This window comes from Dromiciops gliroides, chromosome 1 (genome assembly GCF_019393635.1).
Source record: "Dromiciops gliroides isolate mDroGli1 chromosome 1, mDroGli1.pri, whole genome shotgun sequence".
Taxonomy (NCBI): Eukaryota; Metazoa; Chordata; class Mammalia; order Microbiotheria; family Microbiotheriidae; genus Dromiciops; species Dromiciops gliroides.
The window spans coordinates 582,389,863-582,409,595 of NC_057861.1; the positions used below are offsets into that span (position 1 = coordinate 582,389,863).

Genomic DNA, 19,733 nt, shown 5'->3' on the forward strand with positions numbered 1-19,733 from the left:
TAAAGTACTGGACTTTGATTAAGGAAGACCTTGAGTTCAAATGTGACCTTGAATAATAACAGCATCCCAAGGTTGTTATGAAGATAAAATGAAATAATATTTATAAAGTGCTTAGCACAGTGTTTGGAATATAGTAGGCCGTTAATAAATGTTTGTTCCCCTTACTCCTCCTGATCCAAATAGACTTTATGTGTACAGTACTAAGGGGGATTTATTTCCATTCTTTTTCTTTTTTTTTGGCGGGGCAATGGGGGTTAAGTGACTTGCCCGGGGTCACACAGCTAGTAAGTGTCAAGTATCTGAGGCCGGATTTGAACTCAGGTACTCCTGAATCCAGGGCTGGTGCTTTATCCACTGCGCCACCTAGCTGCCCCTATTTCCATTCTTAAAGGCTAATCTGAGAGAGGCCTACTTCCTCACTACTCAGGAGCTCCTTGGAGACTTTCCAGATAGGTTTATAAACAAATCTCTTACCTCTTCTCCCTCACCCCAACTTCCTATAATCTCTTGGAGCCTTCAGTTTACAAAGAAAAGCATTTGATTTATCCTGAGAGTGACCATGCCAATGCAAAAATAATAACTGGCTTTTACAAAATAGTTTAAGGTTTGCAAACTTCTTTGTATTATCCCACCTAAGCTTCACAACAAACCCATTACTTTATTTTTATTTTTTTTAATTTTTATTTATTTTTAGTGAGGCAATTGGGGTTAAGTGACTTGCCCAGGGTCACACAGCTAGTAAGTGTTATGTGTCTGAGGCCAGATTTGAACTCAGGTACTCCTGACTCCAGGGCCGGTGCTCTATCCACTGTGCCACCTAGCTGCCCCAAACCCGTTACTTTATCATGGTAGGTATTATTATTCCCATTTTACAAATCAGGAAACTAAGGCTCAGAAACATGTGACTTGTCCTCAAGACCACACAATTTAATAACTTTTGGAGGCAGGATTTGAATGCGTGTCTTCTTGTCTCTAAGTCCAGGTCTCCATTCACTTTTTTTTTTGGTGAGGCAATTGGGGTTAAGTGACTTGCCCAGGGTCACACAGCTAGTAAGTGTTAAGTGTCTGAGGCCGGATTTGAATTCAGGTCCTCCTGACTCCACTGTGCCACCTAGCTGCCCCTTCCATTCACTTTTGGGAAGGTAATTCATGGTTTCACAGATCAACAAGGATGAGGTCCTTGTAAGAATTTCCTCTAAAGTTATATGCACCATTTTCCAGTCCCCCTGACCTTAGGGTGGCCCTGTGCTCTGCCCACAAAGAATGTGGAGCAGCACTACAAAATAGACTGGGACTTTGGGGGGTGCTGACACAATTCTTTTATGTTCTTGGTAGTGGATCGCATTGTGGGACTGGACCAAATGGCCAAGATGACAGAAAGCTCACTGCCCAGTGCCTCCAAGACAAAGAAAGGCATGTTTCGGACAGTGGGGCAGCTATACAAGGAGCAACTTGGGAAGCTAATGACTACACTGAGGAACACCACACCCAACTTTGTCCGATGTATCATCCCCAACCATGAAAAGCGGGTAAAGCCTATGTCTCATCCAGCTTCTAAAGAGGATTATCTGACTTTGTCTAGGTCCTTTCAAATGACCTTACACTTTTTTTTTTTTTTTGGTGAGACAATTGGGGTTAAGTGACTTGCCTAGGGTCACACAGCTAGTAAGTGTTAAGCGTCTGAGTCCTGATTTGAACTCAGGTATTCCTGACTCCAGGGCCGGTGCTCTATCCACTGCGCCACCTAGCTGCCCCGACCTTACACTTTTAAGACCTTTCCCCAAAGGGTACTGCAAGTTCAAACTGAAGAATTTGTGATCTCATGTGTTCTTGAGTTGGGGAGGATGGTCCTCTGGGGATACTGTGAGGGATTCTAGTTATGCTTGGGTAAATATCAATAAGGACTAGGAAGAAATAGTGGCAGTCATGGGGAAGAGGGAAAGATATGGGTCATCTGACCTCAAGTGATCTCTTCCACTGGTGAGGGAAGGGTGCTCCACATACTCTCCCAAATCTTACTGGAGACTAAAGGAAGCACTGAGAAGGGGAAAATTAAATTCAGAGGTTTTTTCAGATATAAAGAAAAATTTGTAGGTCAGAGAAAGGATCAAGAGAAAGTCTATAATAGCATCTTGTCCTAGCTAGATACTTCGATAGGTGGTGGTTTTAATTTGTATGATCTGGACCCATCAGCTCTCTATAATCTCACTTCTGAGCTTGCATATAGTCTTAGATTGCTCATCACTTTCTCCTTCCCTTCATCCCTTTCTAACTGCCTTCATAGTCTGGGAAACTCGATGCTTTTCTGGTGCTGGAGCAGCTTCGATGCAATGGAGTCTTGGAAGGCATTCGGATCTGCCGTCAGGGCTTCCCCAACAGGATTGTATTCCAGGAGTTCCGCCAACGGTAGATTGTCTTGTTTCTGAACACCTTACATTGGTGGGGATGCTTAGTCAATGGGGACTGAATAAAAAAAAAAGGGTGATGCTGAAACAGCTCCAAGTGACTTCTGTCATTTATTTCCAGCTATGAGATCTTGGCAGCAAATGCCATTCCCAAAGGATTTATGGATGGGAAACAAGCTTGTATCCTCATGGTAAGTATAGGTCTTGCCCATAACATTGAGCATCTTGACTACCTTTGGTCCTGTAGCAATAAACTACTCCTATATGAAGACCCTTTAAGAAGACGCTTGTGTTTTTGTTCACCCAACTTCTTTTTGGAAGTAAGAATGTTTTTCTCCCTCCTTCCATAGATTAAAGCACTAGAACTTGATCCCAACTTGTACAGAATTGGGCAAAGTAAAATCTTCTTTAGAACTGGTGTCCTCGCTCATCTGGAAGAGGAGAGAGACTTGAAGATCACAGATGTCATCATGGCATTCCAAGCAATGAGTCGGGGTTATCTGGCAAGAAAGTAAAGATGTTTTTCTATATCTCAACCTTCCCTGCACTCCTAGAATGCAACTCCCTAAATATTTTTAATTTTGAATTTCATGTTTTATATGAAGGATGGCAAAACAGTGAGCTATGAACTTGCAGTCTAGCAAAATGGGTACCCTCTCTGCGCTGTCTGTAGGCTGTGGGAGACTGGTTAAGGGATTAGATAGCTGAGTGTATTAATGTAAATACTACCCAGAAGAAGTCTACAAGCATTGATGAAATGTTTATATGCTTAGGGTATGCTAGGTCTGGCCAATTTCTGCATTTGGGGAGCAGTGGTAGAGGGAAAGATTCGTGCCAGTGGATTCCCAAGTGGATAGAGGACGTGTAAGTCTGGATTCAGGGAGCCTGTGCCTGAGTGACTAGCCTCATGCAGTATGCTTTGCAGCTATATTCCCACCCTCATCCTAATGACTTCATTCCTAAGGCCTAATCAAAGATGCTAGGACTGCTGTACCACTGCAATGCTATAGAGTCTATCAAAATGGTAACTATTCAAGCATGAGAAAAATTGTTCACTTTGCTTCATAGCCCTCTAATGGAGGAAATGAGGGAAAAGTAAGATAGATATTCCTAATTTAGAGTCTAAAGGAGAGCAGAATTTTTTTGCTTTCAAGAAATATAGTTGTAGAGGTTAATACACCAGCAATGGCATTCTTCTAGTTAGTTCATGTCCCAGCATTCAAAGCTTTGTGTTCCAAGGACACCCTGCCTCTCCAGTAACTCCTGCCTAGCTCAGTTCTCACCTTCTAATTATCTAAGCTGGGTTGGTGGCCAGAACCTTTGTTTTTGTCTTGAAATCCTGAGCTTGCACAAAATATGAACTATACAAGTACAAAATATGGACTATATCAAGTGTCCATGATGAGTGTGCCCCATTATTTCTATTTGGTTTTCATTTTTTCTTAACATAAACTAAAAAAAACAAAACCTGGCCCCTACTTCTTTTTTTTTTTGTTTTTTGGGGTTTTTTTGTTTTTTGTTTTTTGTGGGTTTTTTTTTAGTGAGGCAATTGGGGTTAAGTGACTTGCCCAGGGTCACACAGCTAGTGAATGTTAAGTGTCTGAGGCTGGATTTGAACTCAGGTACTCCTGACTCCAGGGCCGGTGCTCTATCCACTGTGCCATCTAGCTGCCCCTGACCCCTACTTCTAGGGTAATTTCCATCTGAAGTCACAACTTGCAGAGACAAAGGAAAATGAAGTAGTCAGCAGAATGTAGAAAAAGTATACTGGGTAGGACATTGGAGGCCAAGGCAGAGACTGATGTAGCCCAGACCAAGTCATTTAATTCAGAGAAAACAGATATTTCTGGATTCTCCGTGTTCAGAGATAGTCTTTCCTCAGTGTATCACTGCCTTTGCTTGCAGAGCCTTTGCCAAGAGGCAGCAACAGCTCACTGCCATGAAGGTCATCCAGAGGAACTGTGCCGCCTACCTCAAGCTGAGGAATTGGCAGTGGTGGAGGCTGTTCACTAAAGTGAGTTGACTTCTTTCTCCCTGTCATTCTGATATCAGTAAGGCTACTCCAAATATCCACTGAGCTTGGAGTGGAGCTGGACCTTGAGCTGGGCACAGCTTCATTTCCAGAACATTCACAAGGCCCTTTTTCTTCCCAATGTTACCTCCCCCCTCATACTTCTCTGTGCCCTCCCTTCTGCCCACCCTTAGCCTCCACATCTTTCATAAGGCCTCCTATTTGAGACTGAGGTCATTCTGAATTGTTTTCAACTGAGAAGACACACATACCAGCACAGGAAATCCTTTCCTCATTTAGCCCAATACCTAACTCATAATAAACACTTAATATGTTTTTTCATGCATTCATTCATTCATTGATTCATTTGTTCTTCAATCATTTGATTCTACTTTTAGATTGACACATCCTATTATTTAGGGACAGATCCCATTTAATACAACACCCCCCTTGCACATCATCCATCAAATACCCAGCAGAAATAAAACCAAACCTCTCTTTATACATTCTAGGTGAAACCACTGCTCCAAGTGACTCGCCAAGAAGAAGAAATGCAGGCAAAGGAAGATGAGCTCCAGAAGATCAAGGAGAAGCAACAGAAAGCAGAGAGTGAACTCAAGGAGCTTGAACAGAAGCACACCCAGGTACCACAAAAAGCTTTCAAAGACCCAAAGCAAAGGTATCTCTCAGAATAGGTGGATACCTGGAGAAGGGGCGTGGGATCCATGCCAGGGGACATGGGATTGCCATTCATCTACAGTAGGCTCAGTGCTGGCTGGTGGGAGGGCAGAAGGAATGGAGGACCTGTGTGTTAACCTTAGGAACCCTTTTTAACTTGTCCAGTTGGCCGAGGAGAAGAACCTCCTTCAGGAACAGCTCCAAGCCGAGACGGAACTGTACGCGGAAGCAGAGGAGATGCGGGTACGACTGGCAGCCAAGAAGCAGGAACTAGAGGAGATCCTGCATGAGATGGAGGCCCGGCTGGAGGAAGAAGAGGATAGGGGCCAACAGCTGCAGGCCGAGAAGAAGAAGATGGCACAACAGATGCTGGTAAGGGAGCAGCAGAAAGATGGCTCAATTTAGGGTTACCAAACCTGAGTTTAAATTCCATTATTCCCACTTACTGCCCATGTGACCTTCAGAAAGTCCCTTCATCAATCTAATTCTCAGTTTTTCCAGCTGTAAAATAAGAGGGTTGGGATAAATGACTGCTAAGGTCCCTTCCAACTCTAATTAATATAGCAGAGTGGAGTAAGCAATGGATTTTGGATCATGGGACCAGAGTTCATTCAAATCCTACTTCTGCTGCTTATGACCTATGTGTGATTTGGGGCAAGTCACATGAAATCACTGGTTCTCATCTTCCTTGTCTATAAAATGAGAGGTTTAGACTAAATGATCTATAAGGTCTCTTCCTGTTCTAACGGTATGAATCTATGACTGTGATTCTTTAATATAAAACATGTATCATATGAGAGAAGAGACAGACTAGAAGAGAGGAGTGAAAGAGGGAGGGAGTAGAGATACTGAAAGAGAGGAGTGTATAGGAGGGGGATGAGAGAGAGAAAAAAGGAGGGGGAAAGAATAAAAGAGGAGAAAGAAGTAAAAAAAGAGAGGAGAGAGGGAAGGAGGAAGAGAGAAGAGAAATGAAAGAGATAGTGGAAGAGAGGAATGAGAGAGGGAGGGAGTAGAGAGACAGAGAAAGAAAGAATTAAAGATAACAGATTCCAGTAAAATGTAAGTTCTTTGCAGGCTACTTAATTTTTTTCTTTATATTCTTACACCCTATCACAGTGCTTTGCACATAGAACTTGAGACAGGTGTGGTATTGCATTGATATATACATGCCCTGGAGAATTTTCAGCAGCAGTACCTTCTTGTTTCTAACCAGAGAGATCCTAGAGCCCCTGAGAGGTCATCTGGTCCTGCCACACCCTCCAAAAGTCATCTGTGAGTTCCAGACTGGGATCAATAATTGTGGACCTTGTACACTACTGCCCACTGGAAATTCTTATCTGCTACCATAAATGCAGTCTATGTGGTTCAGTAGATAGAGTGCTGGACCTGGAGTCAGGAAGACTCATCTTCATGAGTTCAAGTACTTTACTAGTTGTGAGACCCTGGGAAAGTCACTTAACCCTGTTTGCCTCAGTTTTCTCATCTGTAAAATGAAGACATACTGGAGAAGGAAATGGCAATCCCCTCCAGTATCTTTACCAAGAAAACCCCAAGTGAGATCATGAAGATTTGGACGCAACTGAAAATGACTGAACAACAACAATGCAGTCATTTTTGATTTGTCACCAAAAAAAGCTACGTGTCATAGTCAAGTCACCTTTGCTGGCATTGAAACTATGGACATTTATAAAAAGTAATGGGGGGAAAAGTGTCCCTTGTTGAATCTCCCTTTATAATATGCCCTAGGGAAACTTTTTGCCTTGTCTACCCTTAGTACTAACTCAAAGTCCAGCTCCTTTTTCTTGCTTACCACAGAACTCCCTAATTCTCTCTACTTCAGGAAAATATAGCCTCTAGTCCTTTAATAGTTGAGCAAACTCAGACCAGTCACTTCTCCTTTCTGGGCCTCAGTTTCCTCATATGTAAATGTAGTAGAGTTGGTCCAGATGATCCCTCTGACTTTTTCCAGTTCTTCTGCTCTCAGATGATCAGTCAGTTAACAAGCATTATTATTTTGGGGGGGGGGGCAATAAGGATTAAGTGACTTCCCCAGGGTCACACAGCTAGTAAGTGTCAAGTGTCTGCAGCTGGATTTGAACTCAGGTCCTCCTGAATCCAGGGCCAGTGCTCTATCCACTGTGCCACCTAGCTGCCCCCAACAAGCATTATTATATTATGTACTTAGTATCTGTGTGGCACTATGCCACGTGCTGGGAATAACACACAGTATTTAGGCAAAAACGGTACCTTCCCTCAATCAGCTCATGTTTTAACAAGAGAGACAAACATGGAAATGGCCAGGTACTTATTAGATGTATACAGAATAGATGGAAGAGAATCTAAAAGGGGAAGGCACTAGCAGCGAGGGGATGAAAGCTGTATTTAAAGTGAGTCTTGGAGGAAGCCATTCCTATTCTGAGATTCTGTGACTGTGATTATTTATTTGCCCCCAATAAAGGACCTCGAGGAACAGCTAGAAGAAGAAGAAGCTGCAAGGCAAAAACTACAGCTTGAGAAAGTCACAGCTGAGGCAAAAATCAAGAAAATGGAAGATGACATCCTGGTCATGGATGATCAAAACAACAAATTAACTAAAGTGAGTGGATTAAGTTTATTGGCTTAAGAAGTTCAGGGTTACTGAGGCGGGAGAGGGGGAGAGGGGGAGAGGGAAAGAGGAAGAGAGACAGAGAGAGATCAGGAGAGCAAGAAAGCAAGCACTCTTTAGAACTCTCTGGGGACTTGGCCCATTCTTTTTAACTGTATCAAAATCATGGGGACCTCCTCCTCATCCTAGGTTACTCCCACCTAGAATATATTCTATCTCTTAGTTGCTACCTGGAAACTACAGTAATGCTTTTTTTCTAAGAAGCAAACAATATTTCTTGTTTTCACAAAAGGAAAGAAAACTCCTTGAAGAAAGGATAAGTGATTTAACAACAAATCTGGCAGAAGAGGAAGAAAAAGCAAAGAACCTTACAAAGCTAAAAAACAAGCACGAATCTATGATTTCAGAACTGGAAGGTAAATACGCTAGCCAGAGGGGATTATAACTGAATTTATTTAACAAATGAATGAATGAGTAACAAGGAAATTAGAAAAGAGAACATGAGAATGTTAGGTTGGAGCTGTGTTTTAAGAGAATCTGTTATGGTTTGTCCTGTGCCAAAAGTATGAAGAAGGATAAGTAGAGCCCTCCACAGAAATAGGGAAGTTAGTATAAAATAATCTCTATTAATAATTTATTAATAATTAGAAGCAGCTGGTGACACAGTAGATAGAGTGCTGGGTCTGGAATCAGGGAACCCTGAATTCAAATCCAGTTTCAGACACTAGCTGTGTGACTTGGGCAAGTCACTTAGCCTCTTTACTCCAGTTTCCTCAACTGTACATTGGGGATAATAATAACACTTACTTCCCAGGATTGTCATGAGTACCAGACAAAATAATAATTATTAGTACTTAGCACAGTGCCTGATGGATCAAGTGCCATATAAATGCTAACTATCATTATTATTATTTCTTCAACTGCAAAATGAGGATAATAATAGCACCTACCTCTCAGGCTTGTTGTGAGGACTAAATGACATATTATTTGTAAAAGGTGCTTGGCCCAGTGCCTGGCACACAGTAGGCACTATAGAAATGCTTATTCTCTTCTTCTTTCCCTTTCCTCCTAATGAGTAAGGTGTAGGAATATAGGAGGAGAATCTTGAATAGAAATGATATAACCAGTGGTATGCTGGTAAATGTTTAACAATTGGCTCTCCTAAAAAAAATGTGTGTGCGTGTGTATATATACATATACCTATACATATATATATACACATGTGTGTGTAAAAATGTATATATGTATACATATGCATACTTAATAGACTTTTACATTTAATAAACTGCATTGTTAACATTTTCTCCATCACTTTCTTAAGTCCAGATGATCAACAAAATATTAAATCAAGCCCCAGTTTGTAGCTGGCCAATTTTCAAAGTGTAAATGCTCACAATGACCATTTAACAACTCTCCAGCCAGTTCAAATTGGCTCTAATCCACCCCTGGATATCCCTCTCAAAGGTGTTGTGAGGGAAGCGCTTTGTAAACCCCAAACTAATACATTAATATGATGTTTTCTTATTGTTTATTATTCATGCATCAAAATAATTATTTGGACAGTAGAAATCACTAGGTATCACTTTCCTGATTATCTCAATTTAAGTGTACTCATCAGAGGTTCATTTTTTTATCTTTTAAAATAGGATTATTGTTTCCTTTTGTTTTTATAACCATAGCGTGACTCTTTAACCTCTCTCCTATCTACCACTGAACTATTTCTTGTAACAACCCATAAGTTCAGCCAAGCCTGCTGACACAGACGCCGTCCCTGAAAGCATGTTCTTCTTTCTACATCTATAGATCTCACCTCTTTCAGGGACCAAGGTTGATCATTACAATTTCTCCTAGTTCTCCTGATTTTTGCCATCATGGTTTATTTGATGGTCATCACCATATGTATCGTTCTCTTGATTCTGACTTCTTCTCTCCGTATCCTTTTGTCCAAGTTCCGACGTTTGTTTCCCAAGCATCCCTTGAGCTGTTTTCTTCCATTTCAAGAGATGCTTGCCTTTTTCTTAGTACGTCTAAAGAAGGAAGAGAAGAGTAGACAGGAGCTGGAGAAAATGAAGAGGAAGCTGGAGGGAGATGCAAGTGACTTCCATGAACAGATTGCTGACCTCCAGGCCCAGATTGCTGAGCTGAAAATGCAGCTGGCCAAGAAAGAAGAGGAACTACAAGCAGCTCTGGCCAGGTAAGTGAGACAGGCTCCCTCTGCCTGCCTGGGTAGCCCAGGTATAATTATAGAATATCTTTGGGGGTTGGTACTACAGGGTGTCCCAAAAGTCTTAGTGCATGGGGGGGGGCAATGAGGGTTAAGTGACTTGCCCAGGGTCACACAGCTAGTAAGTCTTAAGTAAGTGTCTGAGGTTAGATTTGAACTCAGGTCCTCCTGAATCCAGGGCCGGTGCTTTATCCACTGTGCCACCTAGCTGCCCCCAGTCTTAGTGCATTTTAAAGTTAAAATACACCTTGCCCTTTCCCGCTTCCAAACCTGTCCTCAATGCTATTTTCTCCATCTGGAATCCACTGATGCCTTCTCTTCATTCCCAAATCACCTCCTGCCATTGAAATCCTACCCATCCTTTTAGACCTAGTTTAAATATCCTTTCCACTTTGAAACCATTTCTGTTCAACCCAACCAGAAGTGATCCCTCAGGGCGGCTAGACATAGGGGCAGCTAGACATAGGGGCAGTCACTGAGAGCTCTTCATTCTTTCTGCAAAATATCTTGGAATCAAAAATTTTTTAATTTGAAATTTTTTTAAAAAATATCTTGGAATCATTCCCACTGCCATGACTAGCCTCATTGAGACCCTTCCAACTTCATAACTGGACTACTACTCCTTTCACTCTCTCAACTAATATATCCTTCTCCTCCAGTCTATCCTAAAAACCACTTCCAGATCAATCTCTCTGAATACCACAGTGACTCCCCAACTTAAAAACCTTTGATATCTCCTTACTGGCTACCAAATGGAGTCCAAACTCCTTAAAGACCTTCCAAAGCCTGGCTCTATCAAATGACCAGCTTTATCTCCTGTTGTCTTCATACATAAATTCTATCTGGGCTCCAGTGAAACTAGACTACTTATCATTTTCAAAATGCACCTTGCCTTTTCCTGTTTCCAAACCTATCCACAGTGATATTTCCTTTATCTAGAATCCTCCAATGTCTTCTCTTTGCTCCTGAATCACCTTCTTCCATTGAAATACAATCCATCCTTTTGTCCCTGAAACCATTTTTGTTCAACCCAACCAGAAGTGATCCCTCCTTCCTCTGAATTCCCATAGCCCTTTGTACTGTTCATGTGGCACTGATTACATACTGCTTTGTGTTGATAGTTATTTGTGTACACTGTTTATTCTATTAGACTGTAAACTCCCTCCAGGCTTCTGAGGGCAGGAACCAGGCCTTAAACATATTTTTTTGTATTGCCCATAGCACCTACTAATGCCTTGCACATTTTGTAATCTCTTGTAATCATTGAATAAATTAATTTGGTGCTGGTAAAGGACTAGAAGAGGGGTGACACAGTAGAGAGATGGCTGTTAGGGAATCAGGAAAACCTGGGTTCAAGTCTTGCTTCGGAGACATACTAACATGGGCAAATCACTTAACTTCTCACTGCCTCGGACAACTCCCTTAAGACTATGAAGTTACATATGAGGTAGTAATATGGATCATTGAAGGGAACTTCTACACTGAGACTCTGCACTAGTGAAATCACAGGTCCGGACCCCCGCCCCACCCCCCAAAAAAAAAGTAGGACTGGACTGATATAATGGGTTGTCTCACTTTTTTTTTTTTCAACCCAATTTCTCTAAAAATCTGAGACTTGTGTCCATAATAATAGGAGGGTTCGGGAGGAACATTGCTGATATCAGAGGGAACAAGAGCATCTGGTCCTAGAAAAGAGTTTCTTGTTAACATCACAATGGAGATAGGGTATAAGTAGGCCTTTGGACTAGACCATGATGATTTCCTCCTCACAGGCTCGATGATGAAATTGCTCAGAAAAACAATGCCTTGAAGAAGATAAGAGAGTTGGAGGGCCATATCTCTGACCTCCAAGAAGATTTGGACTCAGAAAGGGCAGCTAGGAATAAGGCGGAGAAACAGAAAAGAGACCTGGGAGAAGAGCTGGAGGCACTGAAGACAGAGCTGGAGGATACCCTGGACAGCACAGCCACACAGCAGGAACTCAGGTACAGAAATCTGCAATCACTTCCATGTCCCAGGGAACCCAGAGCCCCTCAAATTCACAGCCACACCCTCTCCCACAATAGCCGCCTAAATAAATGTGGTTTTTTTACTTAAACAGTGGTATTTAAAATTCAAGTCCCAGTTATCTATATGAATGGAGAAGGGGACCTGTAGCTTAGCCAAAACAACAAAGGACAAAAGCGCTCCAACAGTGAGCTGGGCTGGGTTTAGCCTTGCATTCTATGGTGACTGTCTAGAATATTATGCTTTGGTTAGGTTGATTTTACAATTATTTCATCTTTCCAGAACACACACAGATTCACACACACAGAGATATATGCTCGCGTGCGCACACACACACACATACACGGCCACAAAGGGAAGCTTATTTGAGGTTACAGACTGGTCATAGATAATCCACCATGCTCATGTCTTTGTTCTTATTCAGAGCCAAGAGGGAACAAGAAGTGACGGTATTGAAGAAGGCTCTTGATGAGGAGACGCGGACTCATGAGGCCCAGGTCCAAGAGATGAGACAGAAACACACGCAGGCCGTAGAAGAGCTCACAGAGCAACTGGAGCAGTTCAAGAGGGTAAACCCAGCATGTCTTGGGAGTTTCAGGAAACAAGGCAGCTGATTGGGGTGGAAATGAGCCCTTTCCAAGTGTCTCACTCATATCTCATTTTGTTCCTCTCTGTGACATAGGGAGAGAGTGAGGTGGAGATGAGTTATTTGCCCCCTTTTATTTGATAGACATCACAATAATAGCTAACATTTATATAGGCCTTTAAGGTTTGCAGAGTCCTTTACAATGTATTATCTCTTTGGAGCTTTGTATATCTCATTTATCCCCATTTAACAGATGAGGAAACTGAGGGGGTGAGAAAGGCTAAGTGACTTGTCCAGAGTCACACAGTCAATAAGTTTGTGAGGTAGGGTTTGAATTCAGACCTTTATGACTCTGAATCCAGGGCTCTATTTGTCCATTATTATCTTCATGCCAATAATGGTATTAAGCATTTATATAGTGCCTACTATGTGCCAGGCACTGTGCTTTATAAATATTATCTCATTTGATCCTCACAACAATTCTGCAAGATGGGTGATATGATAATCCCCCACCTTACAAATGAGGAAACTGAGGCAGAGTGGAAGACACAGCTAATAAGTGTCTGAGGCCACATTTGAATTCAAGTTTTCCTGATTCCAGGCCCAGCACTCTATCTACTATGCTACCTAGATGCCTGAGAGAAGGTGAGACCCACAGAGGCTAAAAATAATAATATCACTACTTCAGAGTCATAGGACTCTTTAAAAGTTTTCAAAGTCTTTTCCTTGATCTTCACAATAGCCCCGTGGAGTAAACAGGGCAGGTATCTATGAGATTAGTAATTAACCTTAGAGAGGTTAATTGACTTGCCCAAGTCACATTGCAGAGCTGAGATTTGAATCCAGCTCTTGGCACTTCAAGTTCATCTCTCTTATCATAGAATATGACTGCCTCTTTAATGGGTCTACCGTTATACACCTAATTAGTGACAGAACAAAAGATTAGAAATCAGATTCCACCCTGAGAGGGGCTTGTGACTCAGAGGAGTGGCCTTGGAGTTGGGAAGACCCGAGGTGGACTTCCACTTTAGACTCTAGCTGTGTGATCCTGGTTAAGTCATTAGCTTTTCTGAGTCTCAGCTTCCTCTTCTGTAACAATCATTCCTCTGTTACAGGGTTGTGAAGCTCAGATGAGATAATATACATAAAGTACTTTGAAAACCTTGCAAACTATGTAAACACATGTTACTATTATTCCTAGACTCCTGGCTCAGGGCTCTTTTCATCATTTCTTCCTCCTCTTCCCCCCATTTCCCCAGCGATTTTATTTTTACCTCTCTTTCCACAATCTGGTCTGTACTAGGTAGGACAGCAGAGAGGAATGATTCTTCCCCTTTTATTAAAAAAGAAGTCAAGGCCCATAGAGACTGTGATAATAAATGCCAACTTGTAGTAGTCCTTTAATTGTGTACCTGTCTTAAGTCTCCTATTAGATTATAAACACTTGGAGGGCAGAGACCACGTTTTTATCCCTCTCTTTACTCACCCACCACAGACACATGTGGTATGTGCTCCATAAATACTAAATTCAAGTAGACCCCATGGCGTCCATAGCTAGCTTTTGCATCCTCCCATCTCAGCCAGCCTTACAGCTTTAGCTGTCATGTGTCTCCTCTTCTGTTCTTGGGATAGGCTAAGGCCAACTTGGACAAGAACAAGCAGACGCTGGAGAAGGACAACGCAGACCTGGCCAATGAGCTGAGGTCCCTGAACCAGGCGAAGCAGGAGGTGGAACACAAGAAGAAGAAGCTGGAGGCACAGCTGCAGGACCTCCAGTCCAAGTGCAGTGATGGGGAACGGGTTCGGGCAGAGCTCAATGACAAAGTCCACAAGCTGCAGGTGAGTTTGGGAGTCCACCCACCCACCCCAGTGCAGGGGCAGGGACAACGAGGGACTTCCTCAAGCTTTCTAAAACAGCTGAGATCTTGGGGTTGGCAAAGATCTTCTGAGTTTTAACTGGTCATAAAAATCACATCACCATCATCATCATCACAGCAACAATAGCAAACATTTATATAGCACCTACTGTGCGCGAGGCACTGTGCTAAGTGCCATGCATATATATGTATATACATATGTATGTATACACACACATATATATATTATCTCATGGGATCCTCACAACAACTCTGGGAGAGAGAGATGCTATTATTATCCCCATTTTACAGATGAGGAAACCAAGGTAATAATAGTAACTGGGGCAGCTAGGTGGTGCAGTGGATAAAGCACCGACCCTGGATTCAGGAGGACCTGAGTTCAAATCCGGCCTCAGACACTTGACACTTACTAGCTGTGTGACCCTGGGCAAGTCACTTAACCCCAATTGCCCCCTGGGGGGAAAAAAAGAAATAATAATAGTAGCTAACATTGATCTAGTGCTTCCTATGTACTGGCACCATGCTAAGTGCTTCACAATTATTATTTCTTCTGATCCTCACAAGATAGGTGCTATTGTAATCTTCATGTGAGAGTTGAGGAGACTGAGGTCAGAATAATAATATGTAGTGCTCACTGTGTGCCAGGAATTATGCTAAACACCATAAGAGTATTATCTCATTGGTTATTCATAACAATCCTGGGAGGTAGACGCTTTTATGATCTCCATTTTACAGTTGAGGAAACTGAGGCAGACAGCCTACTAGCTAGTAAGGGTCTGAAGCTGGATTTGAATTCAGGGCTTCTTGACTCTTGGCCCAGTGACCCATCTACTGTCCCAGCCAGGACCACATCATCTTGGGGTTGGCAAGGACCTTGGAGGTCATCTAAGGACAACTCCTACCTGATGAGGAATTCCTTGAGCACAATTCCAAGTGGTCATCCAGCATCTGCTTGAAGACTTTCAGAGCTAGAGAATTCACTCCTTTGGGGCTCATTCCATTTCTGGTCAGCTCTAATTGTTAGGCTAACAATGAGCCTATACCTACTTGTGTTTCTTCCAGTTCTGCCTTATGACTCTTCAAATATTTGAAGATAGCTATTACATCTCATCTCTAACCCCTTTTATCATTTCTCTTCAAGATAAAGTATTCCCAGTTCCTTCAACAAGTCCTATGGAATAGTGGCAAATCCCTTCATTCTACTATTTGTTTTTCTTTGAACATGTTCCAGCTTATCAATGATCTGTCCTAAAATATGGTCGGCAGAACCGTACAGACTCCTCTGCATGTGGTCTGACCAGGGCAGAATGCAGTGGGTCTATAATGTCCCTTATTTTCTAAGCTGTCCTATTATCAGTGCATCCCAACATCACACTAGATTTGGCTGCTTGGTCATGCTGTGGACTTTATTGAGCATGCAGTCCCCTGAAACTTCCATGCCCTGTTCATTTGAACTGTTGCCTAATGTTGCCCCCCCCCAATCTCCACCCCCAGTTCTATAATTGAGCATTCTCTTATTCTGTCATACCCAACTCTGCACCTAGCCCAGAATGGGCTAATGGATGTTTTTGCAGTTCTTAGCTCTTTCCAAGGGGGAGCTCCCTCAGCCTCCCCAAATAACCCATTCTGAAGTCTCATAGCTCTCCCAAGAAAGTTCTTCATAGCAAACCTCAGTCTCCTCTGTTGCAAAATTGGCCAATTTCCTTTAGTTTGGTCTCTTAGTCGAAATGAAAAGTGCATTACTACCTGTCGCATAATTCTTTTTTTTTTTTTAAATATGGAACGCTTCACGAATTTGCGTGCCATCCTTGTGCAGGGGCCATGCTAATCTTCTCTGTATCATTCAAATTTTAGTATATGTGCTGCCGAAGTGAGCACTGTTGCATAATTCTTAAAGACCATTATTGCATTTCTCTTTCATCCTTTTCTTAGGAGTTTGACTCACACTGATTTAGCTGTTCTGTGAACAGCAAAGTATAAAAAGATATTAATATTTTATTTGTTCAGGAGAGGGGAGGGGTGCTTTTTCCTCTGTGCTTTGGAGACTAACTGTTCTGTAGAGGATTGATTTTATCATCATGACAAAAGCAACTTTTCATCTGGGTTCAGACTCTATTAATTTGAACTATTTGTGCAAATGTGAATGAGATGGATTCCAGGAAGGGGATTAAAAGGCTTTATCTTTGAGCTACAAAAATCTGGAACAGGAGAGATCTTGAATACAGCTTTCTCTAAGAATGTCAAGAAGGAAATTTATGACAGGTTAGGGTTGTAAGGATGGGCATAAAACACTACTTTCCCTATCTCTAAATAGATGGGAAAACAAAAATATGGGAATAGGGAACTGCAAAGTCCTTCTGGTCAACATAACTCCAAAGGGAAAGGCATGTCTTTCTTCCCATGGTAAATGTCCAACCAGGTGCCCATCTGATGGAGATGGAATGGGTCAGACAAAGAGTTATCCTCGCCTGTGCCTGTCTTGGTAAGGTGCTTTAGGCCAATTTATCACAATAATTCAGAATTGGAAAGAACCTCAAAGAACATTGTGTTCCCCTGTGCCTGAAAAAAGAAAATCCTCTCTATAACATACCCATTTTTGGTTGTCCAGCTTTTGTGAAGGTGAACCCATCATCACCCAAGTCAGCCATTTCTACTTCTGTATATCTTTAGTTTAGCTGGATTGCTCTGATTCAAGGAGGTTCTATAAATCCCGATCAATATGAGCTTGCTTTGCAATTGATTCTTAGGCAGGACTGTGTTCTCGAGATCCCAGATTACGCTCAGTATTACATCCTGAGATATAACAGACTTAGCCTTTTCATCCAATAGAGTGCTATTTTGTGTATGGGCAGGGAGGGTTGTCAATTGGCTCAATCAACCAACCTTTCCTCCCTTACTCGTTCATTTAACCTTAGAATGAAGTGGAGAGTGTCACTGGGATGCTGAACGAGGCAGAGGGGAAGACTATCAAATTGGCCAAAGATGTTGCATCCCTAGGATCCCAACTGCAGGATACTCAAGTAAGTATCACACCAAACCAGCTAGGGAATGGGAGCGGGCTCAGACGCAGACCCTCATGGTAGGGAAACTTGGTGTGTTCTTTTCACAGGAGCTGCTCCAGGAAGAAACACGACAGAAGTTGAATGTGTCTACTAAACTTCGCCAGCTGGAGGATGAGAGGAATAGCCTGCAAGACCAACTGGATGAGGAAGTAGAAGCCAAGCAGAACCTGGAGCGGCACATCTCAACTCTTAATATACAGGTGCCATCTTGTTCCCAGTCAAGGGACAGGCAGGGTTTGGAAAGAGGCAGAAGGGTTTGTTCTAAGAATCTATGCTGGGGGGCAGCTAGGTGGTGCAGTGGATAAAGCACCGGCCCTGGATTCAGGAGGATCTGAGTTCAAATCCCACCTCAGACACTTGAGACTTACTAGCTGTGTGACCCTGGGCAAGTCACTTAACCCTCATTGCCCTGCAAAATAAATAATAATCTTTGCTGTATCCCTGAGCCAGCTCAGTTTATGAGCCCATATTCTTATTAGATCTTAGGCCTGAAGGACCCTAAAGTATGAACCATGGACAACTTATGCCATGTTGTTTAGTTCATTGATTTAGTTATTGGTCACTCCATTCTTCCCACTGGCTGGATGTCTTCAAGAAGTAATCTTGGTTGCTTACTGCCTCAGGAAAGGGGGGAGCAGAAAGAAGGAAGGAGGGATAGAAGTTGGAACTCAAAACTTTAAATAAAAATGTTTATTATCCCAAAAAAGAAGAAGTAATTTTGGTTTACTTCATTTTACAAGGCTAGGACACCAGGTGGGTTCATTTCAGGGAACTGAACTGAACAGCACACTGTAGTACACAGCCTTCTTCTGAATCTTCTTATTTCAGCTCTCTGATTCAAAGAAGAAACTGCAAGATTTTGCCAGCACTGTGGAGGGCTTAGAAGAAGGCAAGAAGAAGCTCCAAAAGGAAATCGAAGGCCTCACCCAGCAGTATGAGGAGAAGGCAGCATCTTATGACAAACTGGAAAAGACTAAGAACAGGCTTCAGCAGGAGCTGGATGACCTGCTTGTAGACTTGGACAACCAGCGCCAACTGGTGTCCAATTTGGAAAAGAAACAAAAGAAGTTTGACCAGGTAGAATCTGCTCTTATGGTCTTTTTCCTGTGGTGGTTCACATAGTAAACAGTCAAGTGCGTCAAGTTAGTATTTGAAGTTCCTCTGGGTATTTTTGTTCCCCATTTCTCCTCAATGAATTGCCACATAACATCTGGTCACAGAACAATCTACTAAACCCATTGAACTATAAACCAGATGTGGAAAGTGAAGAGGGAGCTGTTTTTACAGTGAACCTCTCTTGGCAAAGAAACCAATATGGGGTACTGTATCATTAGTAGAATCACTTTGAGTGTTGGGATGTTAAATGTGTGTGTGTGTATGTGTATGTATATATGTGTGTATACACACATATATACATGTGTACACATGTGCACACATATACACACACAGACATACACATACATATACACACACTATTCCAAATAACTCAAAATGACCTAAGGACCAAAATCCTTATTTTTTATTTTAATCATTTTGGATATAAACTCTTTCTAAAATATGTTACGCACAGATTCCCTACTTTCTTAAGGAGAGCATACTAAATACAATTTAACTTTTTCTCAATAACTTCAGGGTCATTGCTATGATGATCAGTTATTCCTGGAGTTATCAAAAGGGGCCTTTTAGTTCAGTTCTCTCCACAACCTGCCTGGCTGTCATTCACCTTCAGTGGATAGGTATTTACTGCCTCCTAGAGGACATTCCATTTTTTAAAAAAATGTTTAATTAGAAGATCAACATTGAAAATCAATTCAACCAACTAAACTTGGTTAGTATATATTGACATTTAAATGAATTTTGATATATAAAGTATCATAACAGTTTTTTACTTGTTCCCTCTAAGGTCCTCATTTGCAATCTGTATTTTTTGCCTGTTCATTCTCAGTGATTTTTCCTCATTTATTGTTGCAGTTAATGTGTGCTTCATACTTCTGGCTCTGCTTTTTTCATTTCGCATTATTTCATATAGATGTTTTCCAAATAGTTCTATATACTTCACACCTGTAGGTTTTAATTGCATTACAACACCTACTACATGAATGTATCACCATGTAATTAATTCTTCCCCTACCTGTTGGATATTCAGGTTGCTTCCAGTTTTTTGTGATTACATATAATGCTACTATGAAAATACATATAGACAACCTATACAGATGTCTCCTCTTTTGACTAAAAAAGCCCTTTCAGGATATATTCCTAACATTGGAATAATTGGGTC

At 41.9% G+C, this 19,733-nt stretch overlaps 1 protein-coding gene and 1 non-coding gene across 2 annotated transcripts in view; one reads left to right on the forward strand and one right to left on the reverse strand.

Moving 5' to 3' along the window:
- Positions 1-19,733, forward strand: part of MYH11 (myosin heavy chain 11) — a 128,827-nt gene that overhangs the window by 89,493 nt on the left and 19,601 nt on the right. The window contains exons 17-32 of the mRNA XM_043977398.1: positions 1,336-1,529; positions 2,285-2,406; positions 2,527-2,596; positions 2,756-2,916; positions 4,311-4,419; positions 4,929-5,060; positions 5,260-5,466; positions 7,553-7,690; positions 7,992-8,115; positions 9,722-9,893; positions 11,696-11,908; positions 12,355-12,499; positions 14,149-14,355; positions 17,309-17,413; positions 17,503-17,655; positions 18,284-18,532. Of these exons, the coding sequence (XP_043833333.1) occupies positions 1,336-1,529; positions 2,285-2,406; positions 2,527-2,596; positions 2,756-2,916; positions 4,311-4,419; positions 4,929-5,060; positions 5,260-5,466; positions 7,553-7,690; positions 7,992-8,115; positions 9,722-9,893; positions 11,696-11,908; positions 12,355-12,499; positions 14,149-14,355; positions 17,309-17,413; positions 17,503-17,655; positions 18,284-18,532 (2,501 nt within the window). The remainder of the gene's footprint in view (positions 1-1,335; positions 1,530-2,284; positions 2,407-2,526; positions 2,597-2,755; positions 2,917-4,310; positions 4,420-4,928; positions 5,061-5,259; positions 5,467-7,552; positions 7,691-7,991; positions 8,116-9,721; positions 9,894-11,695; positions 11,909-12,354; positions 12,500-14,148; positions 14,356-17,308; positions 17,414-17,502; positions 17,656-18,283; positions 18,533-19,733) is intronic.
- Positions 16,165-16,271, reverse strand: LOC122737487. Its single transcript, XR_006354322.1, has one exon. It is a non-coding gene; the product is annotated as a U6 spliceosomal RNA (small nuclear RNA).